This window comes from Aulonocara stuartgranti (assembly GCF_965226115.1).
Source record: "Aulonocara stuartgranti genome assembly, chromosome: 3".
NCBI lineage: Eukaryota > Metazoa > Chordata > Actinopteri > Cichliformes > Cichlidae > Aulonocara > Aulonocara stuartgranti.
In genome coordinates this window covers 5620371-5640082 of record NC_138941.1, presented here as the reverse complement: position 1 = coordinate 5640082, position 19712 = coordinate 5620371, and the positions used below count along the sequence as shown (strand labels likewise).

Below are 19712 nucleotides of genomic sequence, written 5' to 3'. Positions count from 1 at the left end.
GTAGAATCAATAGAAACCAATCATTTCCTGACAGCATGTCTGATGGAAATAAGTGCAGATTATGTATGAAGTCTAACTGCACACAGTAACTGTGTTACAATAAGGACTTAACAGCGCCCTCTGCTGGAGTGTTTCAGTACTGCGTTAACTAGAATACACCACCTCCTCCTCACACCACCTGCTACAGCTCTACTCTTCTATGACTACAGTCATCCACAGCACTGATGTGAGGTCACATGGTTCATATGTAAGGAGCACAGCTGACCTCAGGTCAGTTTAATGACTGTGAGCAGCAGCTGTGTTATTGTCACTGTGACAGGGAGACACTCTCAGACACAGCGCTCATGTCAGCTTGTTCTCATGCAGGAGGATCAGGAGCTCCATGTTTGTCTTTCTGTTTGAATCATGATGTGTTTGTGCCATCAGAGTCTGTCATGAGTACTCAGGGTTTCACAGCAGCTCTTCTGGATGCTGACGAGGACTCCAACCTCATGTTTCACCTCTCTGAGCTTCTGATGTCTGTGAACACTCGTGTTTCTTCTCTGGGCTCATCTGGACAAAAACACCTTTCTGTGTTTGGCTGCAGCCTCATTCTGACTGACAGGAAGTGTGTTATCCATGAGCTGCACTTCTGTCAGGAAGTTTCCTGCTGTGTTTCCTGTCTGTGGACAAACACGAGTGTTCCAGCTGAGGACTTGGTTCCTTCCACCTGTCCATACAGGACATCACGCTGTCTGCAGCTCTGTAAATGCAGCTCCAGGTCCTTCCACGTGCTGCTCTGTATTTGTGCAGTTTGTAGTGTGTCCTGGGAAACGTAGCACACATGGTGTTCTTCTGCTGTTTCCTCCTTTCACTGAGTGTGAAACACTGACGCTGTGCTGTTGTTCACAGAGGGGAGCTGATTCTAGCTGCAGCTGGACTCTGTCATCTAACTGAATGTGTTGGTGCTGATCACGGGGCTCTGAGGGGGGAGCAGCAGGAGGACTCTGGATGCTGACGTCAGATCTGTGGAAGCTCCCACAGCGTGTCTGTCATTCAATATTGTGCTGTATATTGTATCTATGCAAAGATGAACAGACTGTGTGTTCACTGGTCTCTGTGCTGCAGCTCTGATGTCATCATCACTCCCTCCTCCACCCTCAGCAGTCCCAGCAGGCTGCTGTGGTGCACCCCACCCTCACTCTACACCTGAGCCACAGACCACACCCTCCACCTCAATATACACCACAGTTTTCTCTGCTGTGGAAATGAGATCAGGAGGAAATCATCATTATTATTATTTAATAAACGCTCACATTAATGTGGGCTTATTTGTTTCATATTAGAAACATTAGTTGAGTGTTTTTAGTATAAAATGGTCAAAGTCCCTCTTTTTGCTCCTCCCCTCACCTGTGGATGGACGCTGCTGTTACCGTGGTGACAGCTTGGATGTGTTTCAGTCCTGCCTGGTTATCACTGCAGGAATCTTTCACATTTATTACAGGTAATAACTCTGATTTTTCTGTGTATTATGAGCCAAATGTATCCTGATACACACAGAGATGGATGAGCAGAGGTTTTTTTTGCAGTTTATGTAGTTACTATGGACTTAATGCATACATATTATTAAAATTAGGGCTATAACAGTTGTATTGATGTATAGCAACTTGAAATGCTCCCACAAATGGCTCCACAGCATGTAAAAATATAACAAAAGCTCTGGCGGACTTGGTTCTGTGGTCAGTCTTAAAGGGTGAAGTTAAACTCTGTAATCTTCACTGTGTCACAGAGTTCAGTGAGTCCCGTTATTCACAGTATCAATCAGATCATCAGAGAACAGCTGATCAGCAATCAGTGGTGCCAACAGTGCCTCCTGTGGTGAGAGGATGCAATAATGCAATGTAGCATTTTTCCACTCAACACTTGCAGTCATGGAAACTGTCTGTTGGATCTGTGTGACGTTGCTTTCTTGGTTAGAGTTCCTCACAAATGTCCAGATGATTCTTCTAATGAGGCGTCGACCATGTTTGCAGCTCTTTGGAAGAAAACGTCGCCCTTTGCCATCCTTACTTTTCTTTGACTTCTTCAAATGCAGCTGAACTCCAGCTGGTATTTTCTTGGACTTTGCAGCTGTTTCTGGTCATCAGTTCATTCCTGCAAACCTCTGAAGCTGAACAACAATGATGCTGCATTGCTGGCTGATCCCAAAAGGTTGATTCTGTTCATCTGGACGTTTTCAGAAACGTTTGCTCACTGATCAGGTGACTTCTTCAGTCTCAGCTGACTGCAGCTTTACAAGCTTACAAACAGCACATTTGCACAATGACTGAAAGCAGCAGCACCTGATATATATGATACTAATATAATACATATACATATATAATCCATACTAATGATGAAGGAACTGAGCTCACAGTCCATTGTTCATTCAGTGAACTACTCAGTTTATTTTGGGCCTCAGAAATGCTCACTCTGTTTGTACATCACTGTCAGCAATAGACTCATTCTGCTGTGTGGACAGGAACACATGTGACATCACTTCCTGTTTGTTTGTGACTGAAGAAGTTTACAAGGAATCATTTAGAAGAGTTTCAAACATCAACTGATTGAATCCATGAATCTGAAAACGTGTTTGTGAGTGAAAGAGACAGACATGTACAGACTGAACTATCTGTTCAACAGTCAGAGTGTTTCTGTAACAGGAGACACTCTTTACACTCCACTCAGCACAGGGACACTGAGGCACCACGACCGACTGTAAACCCAGGATAAAGAGTTTGAGTGAATGTGGTGTTGAAGGTGTGGAGGTGGATCAGAGTGTCAGAGGAGACTCTGTAGAAGGACAGAGTGCCAGCAGGACAGTCCACATACACTGCTGCTCTGTTAGAGACAGAGGAGGAGGAGGAGGAGGAGGAGGAGGAGATGGATGTGTAGCTGTTATTGTGCCTGACATAACCAGGACCATCATTATAGCAGATCAGACTCCAGGACTGATCATTGAATCCAAACACACAGTCATTGTCTCCTTTCCTTCTGATGCTTCTGTAACTCACTGATATAAAAACGTCTCCTCTCCACTCGACCTCCCAGTAACAGCGACCAGTCAGACCATTTCTACACAGCAGCTGATGATAAACATCAAATCTGTCTGGATGATCAGGATATGACTGAACCTCCTTCACACGTGTCACCTTCCTGTTGTTGTCAGACAGTTGGAGCTTTGTGTTCACTGTGTTTGTGTCGATTGTGAGTTGACAGGAATCTGATGGAGAGAACAAACACAATCCAGCTGCAGTTATTGATCCATCATCTGTTCATTGATTGACACTTTGATGATGACTCCTGACATGATGAAGATGGTTGAATGTGTGCTGCTTTGTTTTCATGAATCCCATTAAAAACACACTTACACTTCCTCAGACCTGGTCTCAACCATCGGACTCCAGCAGGCTCCACCCTGAAAGGAGGAGGGGGGTCAGAGCAGCACAGTCAGCATGCACACATGGACATTACATGGCTCTCACACACACACTGTTACACACTGAGCTCAAAGCTCGGCTCCACTGTTTTATTCAAAGAAATCTACATTTATTTATCAGCACATTTAAAAACAGCTTGAGCCAAAGTGCTGCACAGAGTAGAGAGAAAATAGGAAACATACACAGTAATGACTATAAAGACTGGTCAGGATTGAAAGCTACAGAGTACAAATGTGTTTCCAACCGGCTTTTAAAAATGTCCAGTGTTGGTGACGACCTGATGTGAAGGGCGACTGTTCCAGAGTTTGGCTGCAGCCATCGATAAAGCTCACCTCTGTTTTTACGTCTAGTTCTGGTCAGAAGCTGCTTATCTGCAGACCTGAGGGCTCCACTTGGATTCTTTTGTTAAAGAGAGATAAGATGGAGCCAATCCATTCACAGATTTAAAGACAACCAGATCTGGAAGTGGATTCTACCACGTACTGGTAACCAGTGGAAAAAGCTGGTGATGGGTCGTCTAGCACAGACCCACCGCTGGAACCAGACAATTGATGAGGGAGAGAACTGTGACAGCGCCGTTCCTTCACTTGACCTCAGTCGCTCTCGTCTGCTCCCTCGTAACACTGCTCTTTATTGAGCTTACATGAATATGCACAAGTTCATTATGACGTCTTACACAGGTATGAACAAAGAGTACCAGTCTGTGCATAGTGTGTGTGTGTGTGTGTGTGTGTGTGTGTGTGTGTGTGTGTGTGTGTGTGTGTGTGTGTCTGTGTGCGTTGGTAAACATGTATTAGCTGGACATTTCGTCTGAATACACACCACACTAGAAGGACATTTTGAATTAACAGGACAGAGGCGGTGTCCTGCTAATTTTGACTGAAATCTAACAACGTAGAGTGGTTTCTATTGGTCCACTAACCCTAAAAAAACAAAAAAATCAAGATGTCGGTTTAATACATATAAACTTGATTTTGTGTTAAATCTGTGTATCACCAAGAGTGTCCCTGGTGGTATGTATGGTACTGTATGTTGAACTTAATTGTAATAAAAGCCTGCTTTACCTTGTTGGAAAGAAGACATATGAAGCTTTGCTTTTATATGAAACACTAAGGTTTTGTGTAATTATTCACAGTTATACTAAGTAAATACAGTTACGTACTTACAAAGTGGTATGAAAAAGTATTTGACTGATAAGTTATTTATTTTTTGGTTTGTTCTCTCATTTATCTGTTATCAGATTAGATGAAGAGAACCTGAGTGAATACAAATATAGGTTGTTTTCTATTATCTTATTTTTCAAGGGGAAATGCTTTCCTGGCCCTGTGTAAAGAGGATATTGCAATTCTAAAACAAATGTAAAAAAGAGTGACCTTTATTGGGTACACCTCGAACTGCTCGTTAACTACTCACTAATTGGGCAATCACATAGTGGCAACTCAATGCATTTAGGTGTCATGGTCCTGGGTCTCTCGACCCAGCATTTTGAGTTTGTGGTTATTTTTTATTCACTGTTTTAGGTCCTCTTGCCTTCACGTTTATCTGTGTTCCCTGGGTCTTGTGTTCACCCTTTCCCTTCACTGTGTGTTTTGTATTTATTGCTGTCTGTGTTTTGGTTTTTTGCTGCTCCATGCTTTGTTGTTCTGCTTTCTTAGTGTACAGTTTTGATTATTATTTTCCCATGTTTCGGTTATCATGGTTTGGTGTTCTGTCTCTGTGGCTGTATCCCAATTCAGGGTCTGCAGCCTTAAAATACGCAGCCTTAGCAGTCCACAAGGGCCGCGTACTCAAAGACCGCTAAGGTCGGAAGTGAGAGGCTTGTGAAATGGGACGGTCTAGGCTCCGTCGCACTGCTCAGGTTGCCTAGCAACCATGATACTCACCGCTGGAAACGTTTCTGTTGGATTGTGTGTCCACAGGTGTTTGTACTTTGCGTCACAATAAAATGACGGTAAAAGGCTCCGCCCACTTCCTATCCATGTCTCACCATGCAACGACTACTGTGAATGGACTGGAGAAGTGTAGTGGCAGAGTCCTCCATCAGAAATAAGATATGTGTGTTGACTTTTTATTCTCCCTCAAAAATATTATGCCATGACGTGGCCCAGAGCAGCTCTCCTAACAGGTTACCGGCAGGTGTTAAAAGTTTGGCACGATTGAGTGAGTAAGCGTTTTTGTGCATCATGAGCAGACGCACGGCAGAGTCGGGCAGTCGATATTCCCGTTTGCAATTTGATGGAGATGAAAGGAAATATGAGATATGGGAAACGAAGTTCCTTGGTCATCTCAGACTACAAGGTTTGAAAGATGTCATCTTAAAGGCTGAGGGTGATGAAGAAGCCGATGGTGAAGATGATGACAAAAATGCAGAAGCATATGCAGAGTTGATACAATTTCTGGATGACAAAAGTTTATCGTTAGTTATGAGAGATGCAGTTGATGACGGACGGAAGGCCCTAAAAATTTTGAGAGGTCATTATGCAGGAGTGGGCAAGCCAAGGATCATAAGTCTGTACACCGAACTCACTTCTCTCACAAATGAAAAGAATGAAAGTGTGACGGACTATATTATCCGAGCAGAAGCAATTATCACAGCGTTAAAAAATGCGGGTGAGTCACTAACTGATGGACTTCTGATCGCAATGATAATGAAAGGTCTACCAGAGACGTTTAAACCCCTGATTGTGCACGTTACACAGAGTGAAGCAAAAATCACATTTTCAGATTTTAAAGTAAAACTCAGAAGTTATGAAGAAACCGAGCGAATGCGTGTGGCTATAACTAATGACAACGTAATGAGGACAAAAGTGCAATCAGACCAGGATTCTACTTCATGGCGAGCAGATGACCGAAGATCAAAGAATAATGAGATTGTGTGTTTTAAATTTTCGACTAAAGGGACACACTGCAAGAACCGATCTAGAGTATGGTGCAGTTTTTGCCGGAGTAGTACACACAAAGATGCGACCTGTAGAAGGAAGCTAAGACGGGATGAAGCGAGAGGGGTCGTGGAGAAGGACTACGCGTTCAAGACGGGCTCCAAACCCCAGAGGGTCCCGGACGGCGGCCAAGAGATGCTGAATAACCAGCTATTGGTGGATACGGGAGCGACGTCACATATCTTCACGAAGATCGAGAGTTTTAAGACTTTTGATGACACATTTCAACCCGAGGCTCATTGTGTAGAGTTGGCTGACAGAAGGCGGAGCAGAGGAGCTGCAAAGCGGCGAGGAGATGCTGAGATAAGTATGATCGACAGTAAAGGACGCAGCCACAAGGTAACATTGAAACAAGCACTCTACATTCCATCGTTCCCACAGGACATTTTGTCAGTAAAAGCAGCTACTAGTAACGGAGCCACTGTGGTTTTCAAACACGGGGACAGTTTTCTTAAACATGTTGATGGAACAAAATTCCCTATATATGAACACGAGAGACTGTTCTTTATAAACACTGTGCAAGAGTTTGAAGATAAATGTAATGGATGTTTTGATATGCAAACGTGGCATGAAATCCTAGGACACTGTAATTATGAGGATGTTCAAAATCTGCAAAATGTCGTTGATGGAATGGAAATTAAGGGTAAAATCAACAAAAATATGCAATGTGAAGCCTGTATACAAGGGAAGTTTATTCAAACTAGGAACCGAGAACCGGATGAAAAGGCCAGGGCAGCATTAGAGTTGGTACATACGGATTTGGCTGGTCCGATTACGCCAAACTCTAAAGAAGGGTTTAAGTATGTTTTGTCGTTTGTTGATGATTATTCAGGTGCAACATTTGTATATAATCTGAAACACAAAAGTGATACAACTCAAGCAACTGAAAGATTTATTGCAGATGTGGCGTCATATGGGAAAATCAAGTGCATTCGTTCTGATAATGGAACTGAATTTACAAGCAGTCAGTTCAGAGATTTATTAAGTAGACACGGCATTAGGCAGGAAACTTCGGCGCCATATTCGCCTCATCAAAACCGAACAGCAGAGAGGAACTGGCGTACACTTTTTGACATGGCGAGATGCATGTTAGTTGAGAGCGAATTGCCAAAGTCTTTATGGCCATATGCAGTACAAACCGCGGGAGTGATTAGGAACCGATGTTTTAACAAACGCACAGGTCAGACAGCGTATAAGATGTTAACTGGAAAAAGACCTGATCTTTCTAGAATGAAAAAATTTGGATCATTGTGCTATGCTTATAAACAAAATAGGGGAAAGCTGGATCCAAGATGCGACAAAGGTGTTTTCTTGGGATATGACAAAAATAGTCCAGCATATTTGATCTATTTCCCAAAAACCGGGAAGGTTGAAAAGCACAGATTGATAAAAATACTAAATCCCGCGACAATGGATCAACAAACACAGAGTGATCAGATGTATGAAGATGAGGTTTATGAATCCAGAAAAGATGGTGAACCCAAACAGACGAAGGATGAGGACATTCCAGATGGTAGTGAAAGCAGTCAAACTGAGTCCGAGGTTAAAACTGAGGATAAAGTAGATGCTGGAGCTACACGTTATCCATCCAGAATCAGAAAGAGACCTGATTATTTGAGTGATTATATCACGGATGTGAAAGAGTGTGAAAATGAACAGATGCAAACTAGTGTTGATTATTGCTACAGATTGTTGTGTGAAATACCCACATCATTTAGTGAAGCTATTGTGTCAAGTGAGTCAAAAGAATGGGAAAAAGCGATGAATGAAGAAATTCAATCCCTTAAGGAGAATGACACATTTACTTTAACCACTTTACCAGAGGGTAAGAAAGCAGTGGGGGGTAAATGGGTTTATGCCGTTAAAAAGAACTCAGACGGATCAGACAGATATAAAGCTCGATTTGTGGCTAAAGGTTTTAGTCAAACAAAAGGAGTTGATTATGAGGAGACTTTTTCACCGACTGCTAATTTATCGAGTGTGAGAGTTTTGATGCAGAAAGTGGTTCAGGATGATATGTTGGTTCACCAGATGGATGTAAAAACCGCCTATCTACACGCACCAATAAATGAAGAAATATATATACAACAACCAGAAGGTTTTGAGACAGAATCAAGTGAGACTAATAAACTGGTGTATAGACTAAAGAAATCACTTTATGGGCTGAAGCAATCGGGTCGTAACTGGAACCAAACCTTACATGACTATATTTGACACAGAGTTCACTCACATGAATTTCACTCACATGTGCTGTAGAAGTGATTTGATTTGAGAGTTCAAACTCACTGCTGTAATGGCTTATGATGATTAATATAATAACTATAATATTGGCCATATCATATTTACACTGACTTTAGTCTCATGAACAACATTAGCTAATTGTTATTTACTAGCTAATCTTAAATGACTGCAGTACAAATATGAAGGCCAACAATCATGTTTTACAGTCCTGTGGTCTCAGCCTCAGATACTTATTAAATCACACAAAGCTCGTGTAGAAACAAACACACAAACAAAATATGTTCTCTTTCATTTCTGTCAAACAAAACTGTATGAAACGTTTCCAGCGATTGGTGTTATGGTTGCTAGGCAACCTGGGCAGCGCGATGGAGGCTAGACCGTCCCATTTCACAAGCCTCTTACTTCCGGCCTTAGCGGTCTTTGAGTACGCAGCCTTTGAGGATCGTTGAGGCTGCGTACTTTAAGGCTGCAGACCCTGAATTGGGATACAGCCTTTGTCTCATGTCAGTGTTTTCAGTTTTGCTTCCTTGGTCTCGTTAGCCCTGATGTCTCCCACCAGTGTTCACCTCCTGCCTCTCATTCCCCTCGTTATGCCCTGTGTATTTTAGCCCTGTATTTTCTGTGCTCCCTGTCGCGTCGTAAACGGCACTAATCCTGTGCTGTGTGTCTCCCCGTGGATTAGTTTTGTATTGTCTCTTATTTTCCAACCAGCAATAAAGCTGCCGTTTTTGAGTTTCACTCCAGTCTTCCGAGAGTCTGCATTTTGGGTCCTTTTCCTCGTTCCTGCCTGCACACAGCTGAACTATGACATTTAGGTATGTAGACATGGTCTACATACATACCTGCATGTTAGACCTAATCCCGAACCAAACTATTTAAAGCGGTATTTCCTTTAATTGTTGCTCCAGTTTTGGATATAATGAATTTATTTTTAGAAAATGGATACGTACCATAGGATTTTAAGGTTGCTGTAATTAAACCTCTATTTAAGAAACCCTCTTTTAATCAAGACAACTTAATGAACTATAGACCTATATCTAATCTTCCCTTCATATCTAAAATTCTTGAGGTAATAGTTGCCAATCAGGTGTGTTAGCACTTAAACAATAACGACCTGTTTGAAGAGTTTCAATCTGGCTTTAGAGCTCATCATAGCACTGAAACAGCTCTGGTGAAAGTTACTAATGATATTCTCATGGCCTCAGATAATGGACTGGTGACCATTCTGGTTCTACTGGACCTCAGTGCTGTTTTTGACACATTCAATCACAATATTCTCATAGAAAGGTTTGAAAATGTTGCAGGGATCAAAGGAACAGCACTAGGCTGGTTTAAATCTTACTTGTCCAACAGACTCAAGGTTTGTTTACGTAAATGATAAATCCTCTTCAACCTCTATGGTTACTTGTGGCGTACACCACAGGGTTCTGTACTTGGACTGATCCTTTTTACTATATATATGTTCCCTATTGGTAAAATCATTAGACAGCATGGGATAAATTTCCATAGCTATGCACACCTAAATCCTGATGAACCTAATCAGTTATAAAGATTACGGGCATGCTTGGAAGACATAAAAACCTGGATGTCTTCAAACTTCCTCCTTTTGAATTCCGACAAGACAGAAGTTGTCTTTGGACCAGAAGCTCAGAAAAACAAATTACTTGGTCAGTCCCTTCATCTGGATGGCATTAAATTAGCCTCCAGTAATAAAGCAAAGAACCTCTGTGTTATTTTTTGACAAAGACATGTCATTTAGATCTGACATGAAAGAGGTTTCTAGGGTCTCCTCCTTCCACCTCCGTAATATTGCTAAAATTAGAAACATCCCATCCAGGAGTGATGCTGAAAAACTAGTTGATGCCTTTGTTACTTCAAGGCTGCATTACTATAACTCTTAACTATCAGGAAGTCCACATAATGCAACTAAAAGTCTTCAGCTGATCCAAAATGCTGCAGCCAGGGTTCTGATGAATATCAAAAGAACAGATGACATCTCCTCCCGTGTTTTAAATGCACTTTAGAACAGCACGCAGCAACACTACATATGAGCGAGCGGAGGGAGGCATGGGGTCTTCACAGAGCCCCACTCTCTGCCAGCCGTCAGGGCGGGGGGGCCTGAAGGTGGAATTGGCCATCTGATCGAGGCCTGGGTTGCAGCGGCCCCCTGCCACTGCGGAGCCGGGGACGGTCTGCTTGATTTCCACCTCAGGGAGGAGGGCAACATCTGGGTCTGGGTATGAGTTCCCCCTCCGGGGCAAGAATACCTGGACCTGGGATGTAGAGAATGTTTGGGGAGTGTGATTGTGTGTACAGTGTCCATTTATGTCTGTGTCCACGTTGGGTGAGGGCCGAGTGTTTGTGGTTGTGTGTATGAGGGTGGGAAGGTATGTTTGTGTCTGCCGTACACATCACCACAAACAACACCACAAGCAGAGCACAAGTTTTAAGCCAGCGTGGTGTGATTATAGATGCCGTGCAGGTGGGTCCATCTCACATGCAGCGGCATCGCAGAACACGCCCCGCCACATACCCTCTTCCCCCGACTAAGACCGAGGAGCCCAGCTTCCACCTGAAGCTGCCAGAGGACACCGTAAAGAACATCGACTTCGATAGAGTACATCGCTTGGGGGGCGCGCGGTCGCGGACCGGGAGACCACGGCCTATTGTGGCCAAATTCAGCCAATTCAAACAAAAGGAACAGGTGAAGAGTCGCGGCAGAGAGCTGAAAGGAACGGACTTCAGCGTGAACGACCAGTTCCCCAAAGAGATCCTGGAACGACGCAAGGTCCTGTTCCCAGTTCGACGTAGCTTTATCCAGAAAGGCTCCCGTGCTGTCATCGCTGTGGACCGGCTCTACGTGGACGGACAGCTGTACCGCGACCCCGGCACCACACCGTGGTTATACTGACTGCACTCCAGATAAGAACCCGCTACACTCTTTTCTTATTCATTCACACTTTCTCCTTTAAAATGTGTTTAACCTAGTAATATCAGTAGGATGTCATAGCAGATATAACACCGTCACCCTCCGTCATTGCTTTAATTGGAATGTTTCCGTTTCGTTTCCTTTTTTTTGTTGTCGCTCACAGTTCATGTGGTTTCTTTCTTTCTCTTGTCTTTCACTGCTGTGGTCACCTACTTCCCCACTCACCTACAAACAACACCCTCTATTTCTCCATATTTTCACAACACGATCACGCAAACACATCAGCTCAACGGCAGCACATTCACAACAGCCTCACAGCACGCACAGACTTGCAGGACACATAAGCAAGCCACGCTTGTTCATATTAGTGAATATTCACACACATAGTCAGACTTATGGAGTCTCTCACCACACTTCTTTTTCTCTTTCTATTTACAAACAAGGGATGTTTCCATATTCTCTCCACCTGTCTAAACGAAACACCCAGCATACATCATTAAACATACACGCACAATTAAGGGCATGCTGAGGTTTGTCACATGGAATGTAAATGGAGCTGGCACCAGAGGAAAGAGGTTAAAAATATTTAACCAGCTTAAAAAACTACAGGCAGATGTTGTTTTATTACAAGAAACTCACAAACCTGTCACAGGTTTAAATGAACTTAAAACACCTGAGTTTCCTAACGTGTTTGCAGCCGGTTATAATTCTAGACAACGGGGAGTAGCAATTTTAATACATAAAAATGTTAATTTTACAGTACTCGATACAGTTATAGATCCAGAGGGTAGATTTCTAATTATTAAACTATCAATATTGAACAAAAAACTATGTATTGTTAGTATATATGGTCCAAATGTTGATGAACCCTCATTCTTCCACGGTTTTTTTAGTGCACTCTCTGAACACCTTGATTGCACACTCATTCTTGGCGGTGACCTCAACCTTGGACTAAATGAAGAAATGGATAGGCTCAACACAACAGGAACTCAGCGTAATTGGCAGTCCACAAATATAATCAAACAGTATATGAACGACTTTGGTCTTCGCGATGCATGGCGCTCTCTTCACCCCACCAGTAAGGAATATACTTTTTTCTCGCATGTTCATCACTCTTACTCTCGTCTGGATTATTTTTTGGTCAGCAGCTCACTGCTGTGTGACATTTCAGACACTGAGATTCATCCTATAGCTGTCAGCGATCATGCTTCTGTATCTTTAACACTAATGCACAAGAATAATACTACGCCAAGTAAAAACTGGAGATTTAATATATCACTACTTAAAGATGAAGACTTTATTAAATACTTTAAAAAGGAATGGACTTCATATTTAGACTTTAATGACACTCCCGGAATATCTGCTTCTGTTCTATGGGAAGCAGGGAAAGCTGTGATGAGAGGTAAAATAATTTCTTTCTCATCACACAAAAAGAAAGAAGAAAACAAAAATATTCAGGAATTAGAAAAAAACATCAAATCACTAGAAGAAGCCTACGCGTCCCACCAAGATCAGGAAACATTGAACAAAATATGCAAAACAAAACTAGAATTAAATGAAACTATTAATAAAAAAACACAATTCCTTATACAAAGACTTCGCTTGCAGAATTTTGAACACAGTAACAAATCAGGTCGATTTCTAGCTAACCAGCTAAAAATAAATAAAGAAAAAACAACTATATGTGCTGCTAAAGATTTATCGGGGAACACAATATATGATCCTGGAAGAATAAACAACATTTTTAGGGATTTCTATGAAAATTTATACTCACCACAAATAAACCCATCTAAAAATGAAATTGATCTGTTTCTTGACAACGTAACTCTTCCAAAATTACTAGACAGTCAAGCAATGGAATTGGATTCGCCACTGACGCCAAGTGAACTCCAGGAAGCCCTGATAAGTATGCCCAATAATAAGGCTCCAGGTCCAGACGGCTTCCCTGCAGAATTCTACAAAGAATTCTGGACAATTTTGGCACCAGTATTCCACAGCATGTTGCAGGAAATCGAGGAAAAGGGCAGACTACCACCAAATATGAATTCTGCCAACATTAGTCTCCTGCTAAAACCAGGCAAAGACCCTGTATATCCCTCAAGCTATCGTCCAATTTCTCTTTTAAATGTAGACCTTAAAATAATCTGCAAAGCTCTCTCAAAGAGATTAGAGAAAATGACCCCCCTCTTAATTCATCCTGACCAAACTGGTTTCATAAAAGGTCGGCACTCCTCAACAAACACTCGTAGATTACTTAATTTAATAGACTACTCATACGATAAAAACATCGAAGCCATAATATTATCTCTAGATGCAGAAAAAGCATTTGACAGAGTTAATTGGAAATTTTTATTCGCAACTTTACACAAATTTGGTTTTGGAAACTCTTTCATAAACTGGATAAGAATATTATACAATTCCCCAACGGCTCGTATCAGAACAAATGACCAGACATCCTCCAGGTTCTGTCTCCTGAGGGGCACCAGACAGGGATGCCCACTCTCCCCCTCACTTTTTGCAATTTTTATCGAACCTCTAGCAGCAGCATTTAGACAGGCTACAACAATTAAGGGCATAAAATGTAAGAACATAGAACATAAAATCAGTCTCTATGCGGATGATGTGTTGCTTTTTCTGCAAAACACACAAACCAACCTCTCTGAGGTAATTACTTTAATAAACTGGTTTTCAAGAGTTTCAGATTATTCAATTAACTGGCCAAAATCTACAGTTCTCCCCATTAACTGCTCCTTCCATAATTCTTCCTCTGCCCCACTGCAATCCGGAAATATTAAATATTTAGGTATTAATATCTCTCCTAAGCTTTCAGACTTAACTAAACTAAACCACATCCCACTTCTAAAGAAAGTAGAAGGCGATCTGACTAGATGGAAATCTTTACCCATATCACTCATGGGAAGGGTCGCCACTATAAAAATGATGATCTTGCCAAAAATAAATTACTTATTTTTGATGATCCCTAACAAACCATCACAAGATTGGTTCAGATCTCTGGATTCATATATTTCCAAATTCCTTTGGAAAGATAAACCCCCGCGTATTAGCTTAAAAACGCTACAAAGAACCAAGGATAGAGGAGGATTAGATCTGCCTAATTTTCACCAATACTTCTTAGCCAACAGGCTTCAGTTCATCTCAGAATGGTTAAAACATACCTTCTTAGTTGAGCCCTGGCTAGATGTTGAACAGGCACTATGCAAGTATCTAGAGATTTCAGACCTACCATTTATTAGCTCAAACATCAAAAGACATGAATGCTTTAAAAGTATCAACATCAGCTTTTCTCTAACAGCATGGTGGGAGTTTCTAAAAATAACGGAGTCTTCATTAATCCCATGCAAACGTACACCTATCTGGAATAACCCTGACATATTACAAAACAATAATATGATTAATTTCCCAGAATGGAGTTGTAAAGGAATTAAATACTTAGAACATATATTAGAGGGAACAGAATTTATTCCATTTGACAGACTAGTTGAACAATATGGGATCAACAAGACAAGGTTTTTAGAATATCAACAAATTAAATCCATAGTAAAAAAGAAATTTAACCTCAGTCAAGTTGAATTACAAACACCACTAAGTGCGGCACATTTTCTTACTCTTAAATCCCCCAAATTATTATCTAAAATATACAGAATACTTTCTAAATTAGATGAATCAATATCCCTTCCTACTGCAAAGTGGGAAGCAGATTTATCAGTCAACCTAGACCAAAACTTCTGGTCTCAGATTTGCTTAAAAACTTTTAAATTAATTAAAAATCCTAGTCTGCAATTAATACAATACAAAATACTTCATAGAGTGCACTATACAGGTCATCGGATGTTCAAGATGGGCTTTACATCTTCCAACAACTGCTCACACTGTCAAGGCAATACACCAGACAATTACATCCACGCTCTTTGGTTCTGTCCACCAGTGCAAAAGTTTTGGCGCGAGATATGTGAAGACTTATCGAAGTGTCTGAAATGTAACATTCCAACTTCCCCCTTAGTGTGTTTGTTGGGCAGCTTAGATAATGTCACTTCAGAAAAGAATATCGCCCATATGGTTTTCACTGCCCTATGCATAGCCAAGAAAACAGTCCTCATGAACTGGAAAAATAAAAATAATCTTAATTCTAACCAATATAGAAATTATCTATTAGATTACATTAGTCTTGACACAGCCTCTGCCACCACATCAGATCAATTGCTCTGGGCCCCTTTTATCAGCTCCATCACCTAGTGGGGGTGGGGGGTCATAGTTTGGTCCCGCCTTCACTGTTGTGATTGGTGAGGGGGTAGGGACAGGCTTAGGGCGTCGGGGGGTTCCCCGGAGGCATCTTCCTTGGGGGGCTCAACCCGGGGTAGCGGTCACGTCCGGTTGAGGGCTCTGTTGGCTCTCAGGTGACTGTTTCCTCGCGGCTGCGTGCAGCGGGGCTAGGGGAGGGTCTGTGCTGACGGACGTGGGTTACTGACCTGGCAACCTGGCTGCCCCTGGGTGGGTCCGGGATGGGCGTGAGGTTCTGGGGGTGCTCCGTCTCTGGGCGGGGGCCCGGGCCGGGCCTCGGGGGCTCGGGTCCTGGTTGGTGTGTTGCCGGGGTTGTGGGCGGGTGGGTGCATGGGGGCCCGGCCCTGGAGCAGGGTGCCGCCGGTGCATCGAGCCGCCTGGGGGGCTCTTCAACTGGTGGGGGGGATGGTCACATCTTGCAGGAGCTTTCTTCTCTCAGGAACTCTCTGCAGGAGGGGGAGATACAGGAGAGGTGGAGGAAGATCTCAGCCTGGGCGTTTACCGTCTTATGTAGTCTGGAAGATGTGTGGTTGGTGGGGTGGGTGCAGTTTTCTCTGTGGTGGGGTTGGGTGGACTGTCCAGGGCTCTGTGGAGCCGGGGGGCGCTACTGCACTGGGCCCCAGTCTGATGGGCCTGGGCCCCCCTTCCCTGGCGGGTCGCGGAGGGTGGGAGTGCCTACTGGGGTCAGCGGGGGAGCTGGCCCCAGGGAGGGGTTACCTGCCCCTCCCTTCCTTCCCTCCCCATCTCCAGCCGCCTCCCTCTTCCCGCTCCTCCACAACCACCCACACATGCAGGGCCTTGGAGTGGGGGTATGTCACCAGGGTGCAGAGGAGGCTACCCCCCCCCCCCCTGTCCCCTTCTGGCTGCCTCTGCCTCAATTTTATCCCACAACTTAGACATTCACATTATTCACACTCTCATTACACATACATATAGGATCTTGGGGGTGGGCACAATCACCGAGTCCAAATCACCATCAGGGTGTATACCTCACCCCTGACGTCGTTGCCCACCTCTCAATTTTAAATACACTTAGTCATTGAGGGTTAGCAGGAGGGACTATGCGCTTACCTGCTGCTCCTTGGCAGGTAGCTCCATGCCCTCCTGGGTTTTAATTGCACCTTAGAACACATATGCATCAACACTACAATGAGCGGGTAGAGGGAGGTTTGGAGTCTTCTCCCACCCCCATTCTCTGCGGCCTGCTGGAGCGGGAGGGCTAGTAGGAGGAGTTGGCCGTCCGACTGCGGTCTGGGGTGTGGGGCCTCCCTGCTGCTGCGGAGTCGGGGTGGTCTGCCTCTCCCCACCGCAGGGAAAAGGGTAACACCACCTGGGTCTGGGTGCAATTCCCCCCTCCAGGGGCAAGGGTACCTAGACCCGGTTTGTAGAGTACGCTTGGGGAGTGTGATTGTGTGTACAGCGTCTCTTTATGTCTGTCTCCACGTTGGTTGAGTGTGGAGTGAGTGCATATGAGAGCATGAGGGTGGGAATGGATGTTTGTGTCTGTGTGTGCCTGTATGTCTGTGTCTATATGTCAGGTTGGGTATCAGACGCCACCTCTCTGGGGACACCTCAGGCCCTCCAAGGTTTGGAGGCCTATCTCCACCCACCACCACTTCCCCTGCCGGTGGCGGACTCCCTCAGGTGTCGGTGTGTTGGTGGTTCTTTGTGTCTGGGGGTGGGCGTCCGGGTACACACCGGCTCACTCCTTGGCGGCCGCTTGTCGGGGCCTGGGGCCTGGGGCTCGCTCGGGCCCCTTTGGAGGTGGGGTGCCCCCGGCCTCTCGGCCTAGGGCTCGGTCACTCAGGCGCAGCTGGGGGCCGGCGGAGCTCACGGGCGCGTCACTGCAACCCCCCCTGGCTTCTGCTCCGCGGCTGCTGGGCGAGCTCTCATCTGGGACTCTCCTCATCTCTTACTGGAACAGTGGCGCGGCTGCCCCTCTGTTGGTCTTCCATGGTCTCTTGTGTTCTGGGGGCCTCTGGATGTCTGGAGTTTTGATCTCCTCCATACCCGCTTCACACCCTGGAGGACGGGGCTGTGGCCCCCCCACACTCCCTAGCAGATCATTACATGGAGAAACCTTTGGAATGCAAGCATGCTGATCCACACAGGTATGCACACATGGGTATTCACAGACGCGGACTAAAGCTTTCTTGGCTGCTGCCTCAAAGCACACTGTGCGCTGTCTATCTTGCGTGCTGCACAATATCGTTTATTACTTAGTAAATACTGATATCTATGACTAGCTAGTTTATTGTGATGGTGCTTTGTTTTCTCTATTATTATGTTGCTCTTTGTTGTTTGCTGTCTCCTCTGTTTGTTTGTTTGTTTGTTTGTTTGTTTGTTTGTTTGTTTGTTTTTTTCTCCATACAGGTGACCCAGGAGTTTTTTTTTTTTTTTTTTTTTTTTGTTTGTTTGTTTGTTTGTTTGTTTTTTTTTTGTCTCTCTTCCCCCCCCTTCTCACCGTCTCTTCTCCCCTTGGGTTTTCTTTCTTTCTCTCCCCCTCTCTCTCTCATTCATTCCCCCTGTCCTATTTATTAAAAAAAAAAAAAAAAAAAAAAATGACAAAGGATGAACTGAAGCTCTGCCATCACGTAATGTCGCATACTGCTGTTTCTGATGTCATTTAAAAAAAAAAAAAAAAAAAAAAAAAAAGACCGAGGAGCCACCTCCCCCCCCCCCCCTCCCCTCCATGAGCAAGCGAGGGAATAGGCCTGGAGCATCAGCGCCCCAGCCCAGCCACGGGGAAGTGACTACCTGGGCGTTCGCCTGTAGATCTAGCGGCGCTGGTGAGGAGGTGGTTCCAGGGACCGCCCACGCTTCCAGCGGCACCCCCATCCCGCTAGCGCACCAGCCTGTGGCTCACCTGAGCCGGTCGTTCCCTCGCGCTGTCCAACAATTACAATAATTATACGGTTGCTGTAACAGATTGTAGATACAATGCAGGTGAGTCCATCTCACCTGCAGCAGCATCCCAGACCAGCCACAATAATAAAGATTTTTCTATTTCATTATAAACTTTGTCCTAATTATGTCATGAGTTTTTACTATTTAAAAAGAAAAAGAAAGCATCACAAAAACACTTAAGGTCATGAAAATTAATTGTATTGCTGCAATACTTAAATATCTGTGGTCTAATCTATTTTTATTCACCAATCTCATTGTAGCAATAATATGCCTTTTTGGTCCAAGTTAATTATTTGAATTTTAAAACTCTTTTAGCCAAATAACTTTGAAGTTGTTACTAAAACTCATCATCCCCATTTACTACTTTTGTTTCATTCTTTAAAAATTTAGAAGCATAAATATCAGTCTTTTGGAAAAATTACATTTTATACAGTATTATTAAGTCTACATATTCCAAGTGAGTTATGTCAGAATGCACTAGAGCAATTTAACTCTATTACATCATAGCATTCTATTTGCAAGAATCCCAGTGTTAATCCACTGTTCTTGGCCAATGATATCCACTCCTCAGCACTATGGGGGCGCTAATGTACATCTACGCTGGTTGCCAACCACCATGAACATTTAAAGAGCAGAAGAAGAAGAAGAGGACACTAAAGAGTTCAGGTGCACGACATGAGGATTTAATGAGACAGCTTTTATCTTACTGCTTTCGTGGAAGATCAGGTGAGAACCATACAAATTCCCTTACACATGATGTTTATATAAATATATTCATCCAATAAAGCAAAGTAATATAGGTTATTATATTACGTTCGGATACACCAAAGCATCTAATTTTTGACAGTTTAGCTAGCCAGCATGCTAGTAGCAAAAGTTTGACATTCTGTTGCTGTTGGTTTGATTAATTTTGGTTTTAGCATCACAAAACTTGTGGTT

The 19712-nt window shown here is 43.6% G+C and overlaps 2 protein-coding genes across 2 annotated transcripts in view; both read right to left on the bottom strand.

The window, feature by feature from the left end:
- Window positions 1-19712, bottom strand: part of LOC309702423 (protein NLRC3-like) — a 226620-nt gene that overhangs the window by 145534 nt on the left and 61374 nt on the right. The window lies entirely within an intron of this gene.
- Window positions 2242-19712, bottom strand: part of LOC309697114 (protein NLRC3-like) — a gene marked incomplete at its 5' end in the record, with an annotated part of 43054 nt that continues 25583 nt past the window's right edge. The window contains 2 exons of the mRNA XM_082518771.1: window positions 2242-3241; window positions 3390-3436. Of these exons, the coding sequence (XP_082374897.1) occupies window positions 2703-3241; window positions 3390-3436 (586 nt within the window). The 3' untranslated portion in view covers window positions 2242-2702. The remainder of the gene's footprint in view (window positions 3242-3389; window positions 3437-19712) is intronic.